The 16,016-nt window shown below is 39.3% G+C and overlaps 1 protein-coding gene across 1 annotated transcript; it reads right to left on the bottom strand.

Moving 5' to 3' along the window:
• Nucleotides 1-255: 255 nt before the first annotated feature.
• LOC306754819 (prickle-like protein 2) lies at nucleotides 256-7,852 on the bottom strand (the record flags this gene model as incomplete). Its single annotated transcript, XM_079238908.1, has 8 exons — nucleotides 256-1,211; nucleotides 1,288-2,089; nucleotides 2,250-2,404; nucleotides 2,955-3,141; nucleotides 4,229-4,432; nucleotides 4,684-4,821; nucleotides 4,934-5,047; nucleotides 7,721-7,852. The coding sequence occupies 8 exons, from the start codon at nucleotides 7,850-7,852 to the stop codon at nucleotides 256-258; spliced, it is 2,688 nt and encodes an 895-aa protein (XP_079095034.1).
• Between the last annotated feature and the right edge of the window lie 8,164 nt (nucleotides 7,853-16,016).

Genomic DNA, 16,016 nt, shown 5'->3' with positions numbered 1-16,016 from the left:
ATTCTGTGTAGGTGTACACAAACACTACCCAGTGTTGAGTTGTGTAAGCTCACAAGCACAAAAATGGGTCTTTATCTGTTTCTCTTCAACCCAACCACACACACACAGACACACACACACACACACACTATTCAGTCTCACTCTCAACAATCTCAATCTCACCTTCCTACTCGCTCTGTTCCTCCTCTTTACTGCTTTCTTACCTTTCTCCCTCTCTCTCTATCTTATCCCTCTCAATCTCTCTATGCTCTCCATCTAGGAAATTATACAGTTTTTGCTCTTCCTCCTCTGGCGGTTGTGCATTTGACCATGAATTGGTCCATGGAGAGGTCCATGATGGCCACCTATTCCAGAAGGGCTGTAGCGATGGCGCAGGTCCTCATTGTTGATGTAGCACAGCTGCACAGGGCGAGGGATTGGTTCACTCAGGAAATACCCTTCTTCTGGTTCAGACTCAGAGGAAGAGGAACAGCTGGAACACCAGGGATCATGAGCTTCCACATATCCATCACCCCAGCATGGCCCACCTAGTCCCGCAGGCTGCCAGCCAGCATTCTGCAAGGTCAGATCGGAGGTGGTGCGTGGGCAGGGTCGGTGGGGCTGCTGTCTGTACCCACCTGGCTCCAGACCGTACAACTCCCGGGAAGCTTGACCAGAGGGGAAGCGATCGTAATCCTCTTGAACCCGGCGGTAGGGAAGCTCCACCATTTGAGTAGGACGGTCTGCCACCAAGTGCAAGGCATTGTCAGAACGGGAGCGGCGAGAGCGTTTGTGGTGATGACCACTACGATGCTGCCCGTTACCACCATTTCCACGATGATGTTTACGGCGTCTAGGTTGTGGCTGCTGTTGCTGGGACACAGATTCCTGCGCATTGATGCGTCGGCGGGGCATTCTATCACTCATAGGAGCCATCCGCAGGTTTCCGCTGCTGCCTATCACCCCTACAGGACCTTTGCCATCAAATCCCAGCTGCTGTGGGCCATCCCAGTACTGCAGCGGGTATCCAACTCTCAGTGGAGTGTACATATTGTTGTTGTTGTAGGGACGAGAAGAGGACAATGACTCTGTGCTATGGAACTGGACTGAGGAGCTGAGAGTGCCCATGTTGCTCTTTTCTGATACATTTACACCAGAGTCCTTGCTCAGATCAGGCATGGAGAACCTGGATAGATGCTCCTGACGCTTGCTGCCTCCATCCAGAGAGTTACCTGTTAGAACAGTAAACCAAATGTCACATTCTCCTTCCATGCCCTATAACTGTATACCAATAATATAACCTCTTACCTGTAGCATTAGACATGGTGAGTGAATCCATGGATACGCGAGGAGTCTGCTCTAGAGGAGTAAGGGGCTCATTGAAGCTCATGGCAGTGATGTGGTTCCTCCTGGTCAGTGGCGGTCTGCCGTTTCTCTGGAATCCATGCAGACTGATGCTCCTCTTGTCAGAGAAGCCCTGGTTCTGGCTGGACATCTCATTGAAGCTCATCTGGGTACGCAGCTTGTTGGGTCTGAACTCATCTTGGCTGTGGTGGATCCAGTTTTCATTGAAGGAGTGGCCTCTCAGGGCAGCCATAGGGGTCCGCTTGGTATTCCCCTGCTCTTTTCCCCAAGAATCGGGTCTCTTCCCTGGGTTGGCAGGACTTTGGGCAGGTGGATGAACATTTGTGTTTGGATTGTATCCCTGCCTGGAATTACACTGACCCAGCAGATGTATAGGTGTAGGGGTGGGGGACGAATCCCTCTGGGGGGCCTCATAGGAAACTGGGATGTACGGGTCATCCCGGCTCATCCACACTTGGTTAAGGCTTGGGGCTCGACTCGGGGTGCGGCTGGGAGTGCGGTTGGGTGTCCTGCTTGGGGTCTGGCTAGATGAGAGGCTTAGTCGGTCCATCTGACCAGAGAGGGGATCAACTTCAGCAGACAGACGGTCAGGCATGGGGGGAGGAGCTGACTGGCGCGCTTCAGCACTCCGCCGATCCTGCTCAGCATTCCTGCGCTCCTTCTTCCCAATCTTGGTGCTGTGCCGGGATTCACGGGAACGAGCACTTTGGAAGGCGGAGTCTGAGGAGTCAGACTCCTCTGGATCCTGACAGATTGAAATGAAATGGAGAAGGACATTTATCAAGCAATGAAAAAGGTCAAGTCTTAGAATAATATGTAAGTACAAACCTAAATATGTATATCTTTTTTTGTTAAACACAACACCAAATTTTGTGTATGTGCAGTATGTTTAGGACTTCCCTTACCTGTCCAGCACTGCAGGACCTTGAGCAGAAGATCTGCCCCTGCTTTGGCAGGAAAGGGCGGCCCAGCAGAGAGCGCTTGCAACGTGCACAGCAAAAACATTCCTCGGTTGCATGCCAGTGCTGCCCATCATATGTCATCTGACCTTGGTCGATCCCTTTGGTAAAATAACCCAAAAAAATCTTTTTAGTGCTTTACCCATCAGAAGTAGAAATGTATTTCTTTAAACTCTGTGCTGCTATTTAACACAATCCACAGTTTGATTTGTCTTTAGACAGTAGATTGACTTTGGTTTTTATCAAATTGATTTCTCTCACTGAAGTAAAACAGTTGTGATCCTCTACCTGTACATTATAACTTGATTTTTAGGGTAGCATGAATGCATTTGACCAGCCCTGCTTTCCAGCTTGAGGAAGCAATCATTTTTCACAAGTCCCATCTGCATTCAGCATAGTAGCTCCCTCTGAGACTTCCTCTTTCACTGTTACCGGAGGGCGATAATAACCATTCACATGCAGTGGATCCGCCTCTCTGCAGCTGTGTCACACAATCTTCAGAGCTGATTACAGCCATGCTTACATTAAATGACTGTTTGAGGTTTTACAGGATGATAGTGAAAGAAAAACATGTCCATATGTTTTGATAACAGTTTCTATATGCAGGACCAAACCAGCAATAAGAATTTGCCCAAAAGTATGATGCTGTACCTATGTGCTCTCCACATGCATCACAGTACTCTGCATAAAGAGACTCAAAGCAGTTGCAGCAATGTGGGCGTCCATCCTTCATGATGTAGCGCTGGCCGCCGAGGGTGGTCTCACATTCATAGCAACAGAAGTGCTTCATGTGCCAGTGCCTGCCCTCTGCCTCGGTGCATTCATCAGCAAAGATTATCTGTGGGACCCAGATGTCAACAGACACAAAACAAACAAATGAACTGAATAATATTCATGAGAAGACAATTTAAAAAGGGACTTTAAGTGGTGTGTACTTCGCAACAACTGGTGAACACTGGTTCTTGTTCAAGATGAGTTTAGGGGACCTCATGGCTCATTGATTTTACATTTCACATTGTCTCTTAAAATGCAGTGATATTTACTTCCAATTTATTATCCTATATTACATTATGCTGGTGACTTCCTTTTATCCTCTTTCAATTATCCTCAGAGGGTTAAAAAAATTGAAACTTCTCAGTGTAGTCAATGAAGCAGTCGCTAACTGAAAAGAGCATATTTTAGCTGCAGCCCTTCCTCACCATGCAATGCACATGACACAGCATATGTGAGAGGGTCTTTCAATAAGAAATGGGACCCTATTGGTAATTAACAACAAGCTGATTTTCATTACAACATTAGAATCAGAAAGAAATGGAAAGAATGAAAGAATTTTAAGAAAGAAGACCTTGACACAAACAAATAAGATAGCAGGTGGTTATCTTTTAAATACGTAACATTCGGCAGCTTTAGCGCTCTTTTCTGCCTTTCTCTATTTGGTAATCATTTTGTTTAACATACTTTTGTTCAGTTGATGGCTATCCTGAATTATAGCTATCAGAGAAAGTCTGCAATGGAGTAGCATTTTTTAACTTTACTATACAAAATATAAATGGTTGGCTTCTGGTTGCCACCATAATCTCGACTAACTCAATCAAATAAGACACTTTTCAAAGAAGAAAATAGTTTACTACAGCTTTGTCTGAGTTAAAGACATCTAAACAACTATTTAACAAAAGTAAAGCCTAATGGACCTTTACTTTAAATAATAAACCTCAGGTGTCGATTGTGTAAAACTTTTTATAATGCAGTAGTTGTCTCAAGTCTACGCGCCAATTTACAGTTTACAATACAAGCAGACCTTCTGAGACACGACCAGAATGCTGGGACATCTTTTCTCTCCATCGTTCAACCCCATCCAAGTTTGTGAGCTATGAACCATTCAACCACCTCCAACCATGAAGGGCTCCAGGCCCAGAAATGCGCACCTCATCACAGGCACAGCAGCGCGGTTTCAGCCTCTCGGCATGGTGCCGGCCACAGTAGACCTTGCCATCCTGGTGGAAGTATATGAGATCCACCAACAGCTCCTCACATGTGCAACAGACAAAGCAATTAGGGTGCCAACATTTTCCGTGCCCTGCCCTTGCAGCAAAAACTACAATGTCGCCTCCGTTTATCTGACTGCCACACTGTAGGAGAGGAGAGGAGAGGAGAGGAGAGGAGAGGAGAGGAGAGGAGAGGAGAGGAGAGGAGAGGAGAGGAAAAGACAAGTAGTGGAAGGAAATACGAGAAAAAGATTAATACAAAGTGTAAGCTTTGGTAAAGGAAGGTTTTAAATAAAAAGCCCTTAAAACTGAGTCTAGTTGGCCAGTTACATTACATATATTCCAAGTAAAATGTCTAAATCGCAAAATGAAGAAATGTAACTTGCTGAATTTACTTTGTCACAGACTGCTCCGTTGATGGTGAGGGGGAAAGGACGGACATTGCCTCTGCCTAAATTATCCTTCTTCCGCTGGTTACTGAAGATCTTAAGCTCCCGTTTCTCCTCCTCATCCAGCGCGTTACAGTAACGTACCTGAAACATCAAGGCTCATCACTGGACAGTATATAAACACTTACAGCTCCCAGAATTTGACAGTCTCCATGTATGAATGAGAAGTTTGCCGCACAGATAAGAATGCTTTTACCTCATTGTCATGTGGCGGTAACTGGTGAAGCAACTGCTTCATACGATACTGCTCTCCAGGGCTGTTTATATAGGGAACCTTCTCTTCTGGTAAGGAGTTATAATACTGATGCACCTGGAATAAACAAAATTAAACATCAGGTTCTGAAATCGCTTTATAGACCTTGCATAATTATCAAACCTTAATTTCTCGTTCTACATTTAAGAAAAACTGTGCAAAAAAAAAAAAAAAAAAAAAATGAAATGCCTTTTAAATGAATTTATCATGCTCTTCAAGCCAATCAGACTTGTTTATGTTGTGCCCTCTGCTGTCACTGCCCTTGGAAGTCAGTGTCTGGAATTGAAAATGAGCACACAATGAGGCCTGCGCATGCTGTTGCATCGGACTCAACCTTGAACAGAATGACCTTGTTTAAAATTTTAACACCTTATATTCACATTGCTTCAAGGAAATCTCACTAGTCTGTAGTCTCATTGCTGTTAGAATTCATGATGCAGAAGCTCTTGGTGTCCTTGACCTGAACCTCCTGTTGTATTTGCATGCTAGTTGGTGAAATATATAAAACCCAGATTGGCGTTTGATAGACAAAAACTAAAGGATGGAAAGCAGTCTTTGTTGCTTGTCTGATTTTCATCCAAGCAGACTTTGTCACAAACCTGCTCATGTTTTTCTGAATCGGCTCACACAGTCAATCAGGTGGAAAGTGACAGAAAAGAAAGTGAATCCCTTCATATTCACTTGTTTTATTCAAAGCAACACAGGGTCACTGTTCGCTGTCATTCTACTTATTCTTCATGACAAGGCTGCAAAACACAGAATGCAGTCCTCTTTCTTTATGCACCTAGTCATTGTTTCCTTAAATGTGCAGATTATTTTCTTGGCAAATGAATTCTGTTATCATGACAAATGTCCATTACATTGTTGTGGTATGGTTCTAGTCAAAGTGTATTGAATTTACTGTTCTCAAGGATTAATGTGAGGATTAATCAATCTTAATGAATGTTTTTTTTTTTTTTTTTTTAACCAGATAAACTATAATTCCTCCATTAAAAAGGACAAATAAGAAAATACCGGTAGTATCTTCATGTGTTTAGTGGCAGCAGTTATTTATGAGGTTGTAATGTATTTATACAGTGGTATTCCTATAATTACTATTTTTTTTAAAAATCCGCCAATAAATTCATGGTTATGTAGACTTTATTTAAAACTAATTACAAATATGGAGCACAAAGGAAGAAGGAATCAATAAAATGTTGGTTGCTCTGGATCACATTTCTCAAAAGTGTGGAATGGTGCAAGTTCTGGTGCTGATCTGTGCTGAAAGTTGTTTTCTAAATACAATTTACAATTTGTATCTTTTAAAAATTTGACCAAAAAATAGTCTTCATTTCAGAAATGTGTAATTTTGGCACATTTTGTCAAATACTTGGAGACCAAAACATTTAAACATGTCTGTCCTCCTGCCAGAGCTAAATCTTTAGGACTTAATGACTAACTTAGGAAACTAAGTCAGTTTTGGAGATTTTGACTTCTGACAGCTCGATTAGCCACTTCACATGAAATTATTATTTTCTCTTTAATGACTTTGTGTAGAGAAATAGCAGAAGTGACAGGCTTAAAATCATTACATTCGAGTGAATAAAAAAAAAAAAAGAAAAGAAAAGGAAAAGTCAGCTTCAATTGCCTACACCTCCTGCTGGATGACAAGAGGGTGCAGCTTCTTTCAGCATCCTGTCAAGATGGCTGACTGGAGAAAATGACTGTTATCAGCCCATCCTGTCATCTGTTAACAGAGCACTAGGAGGCCTGTTGCATTAGAGTGGTTTTCTTACTAAAAAAAGACTTAAGTGTTTTTAGTTGATTCAGCTGAGCAAAATGTGTTTCTTATGTGGGGCGCATCAAAACAACAAGCAACAAAATAAAACAAATAAAATACTTGATGAGGAGACTGCTTCCTCAGATTGCATTAGCTTAGTCATGCATACAATTAAAAGGCGTTTAAACAGCAAGTGAGTTCAGACAGGGAACTGTAAAAGCTGCAAGCTCAAACAAAGTGCTACCAATTTTCAATTATTATCAGCCAAACATTTACTGACTCTAATTACTTCATTTCCACTGGGTTTAAATTTGCAAGAATATGCTAAAATGCAGAACAACTGGGGGCCTTGTGTACCAAAAGCAAATTACTGGAAATAAATAAGATTGAATACACACAAGTTTTAGCAATGGAAATAATTAGTCATGTGATGATGAAACCACTTATTTTAGGCATGAAAGCCTGTTTTACATTTGAAAATATAAAAAACTACTAGATGACCTTACACTTTTTGTACACTTGTATGAAACCCAGACATTTGAACACATTCATCACTTCACACCTGCTCTTCAGACAATGTCATCCTCTAATCACTGTGGGGTTTCTTTTCATCATTTTAGTTCTAGCTGTCATTCTGTCTGACTTTGAATTTGGTTCCAACATGCCATCATGTCCTTGCAATTACTCACCCATGAAATGCCTGACAGCTAAGTCATCATTACTTGTACGCTAAGTCAACCCCATGCTAACTCAAAGAGACTATAAAACAAAGGAGACTTAAATAATAATGGTACATTGTCTTCTTTTCCAAAATGATGAGCTTTACATGTCAGGATTTTGACAAAAGTGTCATATCGTCCAGATAACTAAATTAAGCGGTTCAGTTCATTAGTTCTGGTCTGGTTCTGAAGCTGTTCCGACCATAAATAGGCTATAGACAACGGAGCACTGAGGCAACTGAGCTTATGTACCTGCTCAGGACTGAGACCGGGGGGAACCCAGATGTACTCTTCCAGCGCACATCCAGAGTCATCATCAGAGGTGGAGTTCCTCTGGAAATCGTACATCAGCTTGGTGATGGTCTTCTCCATCTCCAGAGACATGGTGGTCACAACATGCTCCTCTAAACACACTGCTTCAGAGGTCACAGGTATTCCTGTTGGGAGAACAGACAAACAAATGACTGTAGAATGAAACAAGAGTGACAGAAAAGAGAGGAGAGGTGAGATGATTATAAAACATCTGATAGTTTTCTCAGAAATGGTCCTGAAAACTAAAGAGTTTTTTTTTTTTTGGGGCAAGAGGAGATACACATAACTCAATAGTGAAATACAGTTAATGCATTTTATGAAATTCTCACAGAACTGTTGATTCATAATTAAAACTTTGACATTTGGAGGTTATGGGGCTTGGGAAATGGGACGACACAAATTACAAGATCCCTGTGTTTCCTATGAATGGGTTTCAAGGTGTTCTGTGAGTACCCTTCAGTATAGTCCATGGCTAGGTTAAGGATTCCAACACAACTCATTAAGGTGAAGCATTAATTATTTGGCAAAGAATAAGTCAACTGTTTTGTGTCTATTTTACGTTTTTCTGAGTACAACACTTTGTCATTGTGGCTGGTTTTTCAGATGTATTTATTCTAGGTCTGAGGATTATAATCATCATTTGGTCTGCAGCTATTTTCTTTCCTTTCTGCACCACATTGCTGTTCATTCCACCTGCTTACTGTTGCCAGTTTGCACACCTGTTTCCATGCACACTTGTTTTCACTGTCACATTCAGCAGAATTTAAGCCTCCAGGTTTATTTTCCTAATTTCTTGCCAGAACCTGTTTTCTAACCATCACAACTGATTGAGCAACTGCTTTTTAAAAAGCTATTTATTCATTAATTTTTTCCACATTAAAAGTGTTAAGTCAGCATTGCTTTACCATAACTGCCCACCTTCGTTAAGTATGATTAGTACATATTAGTACATAGGTAGGTTTACATAATGTTTTCAGGAAATCAGTCTCAGAAACTTTTTCTTTTGTTTTAAAAATCTGTTGCATAAGTTAGCATGTTTGCTGAAGCAATAATTGCCCTTCACAGCCCACTCTTCATTACAACCATGCTGTACAACAATGCTAAGGTTATTAGCAGACTGCAGGGCTCAAATTGCACTGGGACTTTTGGGGAGCCCAGTTTTTAGATGTGCAAAGCAAAGTCACAAGTCACGTGCATGTGGATACACAAAAATATATGGCAGCATGATCAAGAACATGTAAGAACATTCAGGTATGAATTTCACAGAATAGAATATTAATATAGAATATAATAGAATATTAAGCTACTGTATGCCTGCCTCCCACCCCATGCATGCTCAGGATTATTAAATTGGCAATCAATTGACAAGAGTTTTTGATGATAGTAGATTATGTTTTGCATGAGCAATAATCTGGTGAAGACCTTTACTGAGGAAACAAAAATCTGAGTCAAATTTGGTAAAAAAAAATAATCACAAACTTCATAACAAAAACACAAACTTAAACTAAATGGTGGAGCCAGAAATTAAATCATTGGGGTGAATCCCCAGGGCATTGCTGCTATCAGTGCAAGATTTCATGACAAGGTTTTTCCTTTTGAACCAAAGGACGAACTGACAAAAAGAGTAGATCCATCATAGGACAAATGTATGAAGTGCAGTTGCATTGCTTTGGATCAATAAAATAAATTGAATATTGCACCAGCTATCAAGTCTCAAGACAGCATCATCAGTGGCTGCAGGTACTATTCAATCTGCAGGAATCATGGACACAAGATCAATTTAAGCTTCTCCTCCTCCTTTTCATTTGAGCACGGAGCAGCTGCACACATTACTGGCACATGAATAATTAACAGCAGTAGGTATTGCCTCCATAATCAAAGTATGAAAATGACGTGCAACTCATTTTGCAGACTAGAATATTTAGTGAGCCAGTGATGAGAACGTGTGTGGTGTTTATGTCTCATGGGTCATTATTTTTAAACTGCTGAGAGAAGAGATTTTAAATTCTGTTAATGTAGATAGCAGGAAATAATTATGGTTTTTCACAAATTCGAAACTTAAAAAAACCCCAAAACAAAACAAAAAAAAAAATCCACAGTGCTCGTTCAACTTGAGGTTGTTACAGTGTCACCAAAGAGTACAGTCTGACCTGTCAGTGCAGAAAAATGTGACATGAGATGAAGTATTTGTTCTTTATCTGCAGGTAATGTATCAATGTCTCAATGGTTCAGATGACACGGAGAACAGATGATGGTTGGTAAAAAGGTCTAACATTCCTTTTTTCTAAAGGATTTCCCTCAAAACTGCAGGAAGCAACACTATTTCTTAAAGATTAGATATCACAGAAAAATAGAGCTTACGCAGACGCCCATCAGCAGCAGCAGACATTTCCACAGTCAGCAGCCTCACCCAAGCACAGCTGAGTACAGTTTATCTCTCTAAGATGGGTGCTGATGATTTCTTTGTGAAGAGAGATCACAGGTTTGTAACCTTGAGCATCAATCCTGGCCTGAGGCTTCTTGTCATTAGTGCACAGAGCCTGAGAAAGTGTGCATGCTGGGTAACCTGCAGCCTGTTTAGACATCAGTTCAAACACAGCTTGTGCTAACAATATGAAATCAGATCAGTGATTCAGTGCTAAAGAGCCTGACAACAATTAGTATCTCCATTCTGGCAACAACTAAGGCACAGGGAACCCGACATTTGTTTTGCATTATGGTGCATTTGTGGTGCCAAAAATCTCTTGGGGATTATTGTCTCAGTATTAAAGGAACATTCAGTCATTTGGGATTTAATTTTTTGGGGGTTTTTGAGTTATGTAACACTGAATAAAAATCTGATTAGCATCATTTAACCATTACTTCATTTATTACCCACGCATGGTGCGAGGACTGTAGCTAGTTGCTGATTTTTGTCTTCTGAGGATTTGTTGAACTTCTCTCATTATGAATTGTCAAGTTTGTCACTGTACTTTTTAAGTCAAGAGTATTATTTATTTATTTGTTTGTTTATTTTATCAGTTTAAAACTTCACTGAGATCAAGTTCTTTTTTTTCAAGGTGACCTGGCCAAGAAGACAACATCACATTATCAAAAAGAAAATATAATGTGATTGAAAACAAACAAACAAACGGAAAAAAAAATAATGTTAAAGGGCCAAATAATTTAAAAAAAAAATTATTATCCCCAATTTTGCTTACGTTGTGCTTTAAAGGGTTTAATTAAAGTAACCTAAAATTGATCAGTTCCACACAGATCAACAAAGTCTACTGTACAATAGCTAAAATAAATGATTATTACGGTTTAAGTAATTGAGTTGAGTGGCAATTAAAGGCACCGTTCAAAAGATTCTTGTGTTTTAAAAGCAAAAGAGTCTGAACTAAAAGAGCTCCGACATCTTCAGCTTAGTTTGTAAGGCCTACCCAGCAGCAGGGCAGACAAAACTAAAAGCTTCCTTTTCCAATTCAGTCCAGAGTCTGGGAACATTTGCATGATAAATATTACAAATTCCCAAGGCATGATGGTTATTACAAACTTGGAAAGACATCAGAAGATGTGTAAACACAACTGCAGGATCCATACTATGTTATGCTAAAATGAGATTACTGTATATACATTATATGCTTTTTATTGTACATCTGGCAGTGTTGAATGGGAAAGTGGAAATGACACACTTTACAGGATAACAATGGAGAACAGTTTCCAATTTGGAAAAAACCTCGGAATGTGTGGCAGGGTTACTCCTTCTGGTACAAGAGCCGCAATCAGGTAGGTTTTAGGTTTAATCCCGCTCCAACACACATGACTCAAATCAATGAGCATAGCTAGATATACTATTACTTTTAATTTGATTCAGGTGTATTGAAGCGGGAATACACTGAAAAGCTGCTGGATTGCATCTGTCAGAGGACTGGAATGGGTAACCCTGGTGTGTGGAATATGGACAAAGAGGGATTTGAGATTTTACTGTTGCCAGAATCTGTTTCATAATGTTGGTAAAAGGAATGTTCATATAAAATAGGATTGAGTTCATAGGTGTGCTCTGAAAACAAATACAAGATAAATAAGGTAAATTATTGTCAATACTTACATATTTGGTAAGAAAATGAACAATTTTCAAGCTGTATAAAGTTTGGCCTGTTTGCAGTATTAAAATAACGTATTATCTTAAACATGAAACAAGAATGTAAAAAAGGCGTTTACGCCTCTTTTGTTATTTATATAGAAAGAACTTGCTTTAACCATATTCCCAATTTTACACTCAAGAGATTTTTCCACCAACCTGGATACAGTTGGAGCTTACATTTTTATCAGTCACTATGTTAAAAAAATTAAACTTTTGCGTCACTAAAACCAAACAATTATACTATTTCTTCTTCTCACTTTTTAAATTTTTTTTTCTTTTAGGATTGTCTCCAACAATTTTTTTCTTTTTTAACATATTGGTTGCATGAACAAATTAATCCTTTGTTTTTTCCCTGCAAACTTGGATAAACAGATGCTATTATATTTTTTTCTGGACAACAATACAGTTGTGAAAATGATTGTGTTGGTGCTTGCATTAATCATTTAAATTTATCTCAGGAGCAAATATTGTTTTGTATTAATTGAAATGAATGTTAAACAGGCTAACAGTAAAATTGTTTATGAAATAACTAAAATCATTTTGATGCTTCTACAAACTTTTTGGAAACACATAATGATTCATATAGGCAACCATAGTTTGCATTTTCCAACCACCCAATGCACTTCACTCATTGTGCACATACAGAAGCCATAAGCAATCATTACCTTTCTTTAAGGGAAATCTTTTCTGCCTTATTTGGCCTTTTACCATACATCTCCACTTGATAACATCAGAGTAAACAGAAAAATGTGTATACACCGATGAATTGAAAGATAAAAATATCCATTATGTTGCACAACAACAGCAGATAACGAGCACATAAGCCAAACAGAAATGACTACAAACTTTTTTTTTTTTTTTTTTTTTTTTTTTTTTGTAGTTTTTGTGCTGCTCGCCTTCATATTCTGGACTCAATTCTGGCTTAAACATATTAGGCTGGAGTTTAAGTTTTCCATTGTTTACGAACTGCTGTAAGTATCAGATTGGTTGTGAATGTTCTCAGCCGCCACCACCACCCGTTTGTCCATCCCTTCAGCAAGAATCAAACCATTTGAATAATAGGAAGACATTTCCTTTAAATCTTCTGGAAGATGCTTTCCCCAGGACTAAACTCTCCATCGTTCTGATGGAGAGTATGATGGATGCAAAGCTAAGATAGAGGTTGCCAATATTGGGAATATGGAGTGGAAATGATCATGCCAGGTCCACTTTAGTGCTAATTAGAGAACTGGAGAAGCTTCAACAATCTCTTCCCACTGTTTCCCTTTATAAAGACTCAACACGTACACTTATTGAAACAACTTTGATTGACGGATGTTTTAGTTTTAAAACAATGCAAAGCTAGATGCAGCTTTTCTAGTGAGAGGTGTTATGCAAGAAAACAGATGTGCATGAAAACATCCAAAGACTCATTTAAATAAGTTAAATTTATCGAATGAAGGCTGAATAAAATGTTGAGTATGTAGTTTGATGAACACACTTTAAAACAGCTTGGTGGTTTTATTATCTTTGTCTGTAGCCCAGCATTTTTAAAAATCAAGGAGAAATCTGTTAAATTCAATTTTCACAAACACGTACACACACATTAAGAGGATGACAGTGTCATTGTTTGCACCAGTGCCTTGATTAATGGTCCCCTCACACCGTACTTATTAAGATGTACTGTGAGTCTCTGCTGTGTTTTTGTTACGCACACACATAGCTTTCATGATCAACAGTTTCAAAGCAACGTGTCGTCTTTACACCCAAACTTTTCCAGAATACACATGCAGATTGTACAGAAGGCTGCTGATGAGTGTGTGACATTTTGACGTAATACACACTCGCCAGGCTGACTGGTTAGTCATAACACATTCCTCTGTTCTTCCCCAGCAACACAAGGAGAGAGGAGAGACAAGTTGAGAAGTTCTGTTCCTGGACCAGGCTACTTTTGGGTTATTCATTTTTTATACCAGCAGCAATGAACTGAAGGAGGAAATAAATGTTTCAGAGTTCTCCATTAAGTGAGACTTTGTTTAATGTGCTTTTGTTTACATACAACTGTTATTAAATAATTACGAAACAACCATTTGAACCATTTTTAAGTATTTATATGTGTGTGTCAATCAGTGTTAATTATCCTGTTCAAATTTTAGCTTCTCTCATATTATTAATAGACAGCATGTAGAAAAGAATGAAGGCCCTACTTTGATGACATTTATTAAGTAATTTAATTTAATGGCATGAAGAATACTTCTTTGTCAGAACGTGTGATGCTCAGAATTATAAAATATTTAGTCTGAAACTCACTAAAGGTATAATCAGTAATGGATTTTGACTTTTATGAATTGTTAAATGATCCAGTTTTTACAATTAACAGACTGAGGAGGCAGAAATACAAGTGCTGTGCAATCTAGGATCAAGAGACTGCACAACCAAACAATACACTAAAGCTAATCAGCGAAATCCCCTCACAGTGGGATTGGCTTCAATATCTATCTACGTATTTCGTTAAATTCAGAACATAGATCTAATAATCATGATGCAGTTTAAATTGTTTCTTGATTTTTCCCCAGTTTTTTTTTTGGTGTTTGACATTGCGTAGTAAAATTATTGGTTCTTGTCGGACCAAAAATGTTGCCTCTTCTCCAGACCTTCAACCAGAGATCCAAGGAGAGACAGAGACAGAGACGGGAGAGGCGAGCCGATGCAACAGGCATTTAACAAAATGAGACAGCTTGATTTAGATGTCTGTAAAACAACACTAAATTAATATGACGAGGCACAGATGAATTATCTGTCTGTTGTTCTGTATCTTTGTGTACTGGTGTTTTATTATCTGTCAGATAAGGATTAAAATGAATGCTGACAATTTATGTATTTAGTTTTAATCCCATTTACGGTGTGGAATACTATGACCAGGCTGCCAAAAAGACTTGTGGAAAGGATACAAGTGCATCCTTGCTTAAAACTTCTCCAACAAGCCTCCTCTCTCCTTACTCCTCCAGGAACTAAGACATCTCTTAGATGTTGTACTGACGTTGATTTCCAGGTCACCGGCAGGATAACAGAGAGAAGAGATGAGGGACATGAAAGAGACTGGAAAAGACACAATGTCAAAGTAAGAGCATGTCTTTAAAGCACCAGTGTGTTGGATTCAACGACGTAGTGTCAGTGGTGGAGAGCGCAAACAGCAGAATACCTCTCAGCTCAGTTTGCCCTCCAAGAAACTACAATGATTACTAAAGTGTGAGATGCCCACTCTGGAGCCAGTGTTTGGTTCGTCCATTCTGGACTTCTAAAGAAACACAGTGACGCAAGATGGTGAATGCCACGGACGATGAGCTATAATACCTAAACATACAAATGAAATCCTCAATCCACTGATGTGATTGGTGACACACTGGGGCAACTGGCTTTGAGTCTCTTGGCGGCCTCCAGAAATGGTCTCCTTCCCGGAAGGTCACTGAGTTTTTGAGGACAGATTGTCCTAGATACTCTTTCCACTCATGAATAATTAATTTGACTGGACTCTAAAGGGTAATCACTGAGATAAAAATGTGCTTGTATCCATTTCTCAACGTAAGATTTTTACTTACTTTTTCTCAAAATAACTTGAACTTCTTGTTCTAAGAGTAGAGTGGAAAATGTTGATCTTACACAAATGATTATGTGACATGTGAAACTAGCCTTTAACACAGCTGATGCTCTATGCAATCTAATAAGAAGGTGAGCACTTTGTAAAGGTGTTTTTATTTTATTTTTCTTTCATTTGAGATTATAGAGCCATGAAAAAAAAAAGAGAAAAGAAACTAAATTTCCTGATTCCATAAGGTGTGAATTCAGTTGGGAATAAATGCTTTGTTAAGATACATTGTACATGGATAAAGGTTCTTCCAAGCAGGTGCAGTGACTTGAATGTAGAAGAGGAAACAACTCAACTGAAGTGTACTCAGCGAGGCAGCAATCAGCTAACTGTAGGTCAGCCGGAAAGACTCAGCATGTTGCCATGGCAACTGATTGGTTTGCAAAGTCTTGGCGAACATGCGTCCAAACGTATTTGTAAAAATATGTGACATCATTATTAAAATAGAGGAGCAGAAAGACTAACATATTTCCTTTCCAACCACC

Source organism: Telmatherina bonti (assembly GCF_933228915.1).
Source record: "Telmatherina bonti genome assembly, chromosome: 4".
Taxonomy (NCBI): Eukaryota; Metazoa; Chordata; class Actinopteri; order Atheriniformes; family Telmatherinidae; genus Telmatherina; species Telmatherina bonti.
The sequence above is the reverse complement of the archived record's forward strand: the minus strand, read 5'-3'. Positions and strand labels throughout refer to the sequence as shown.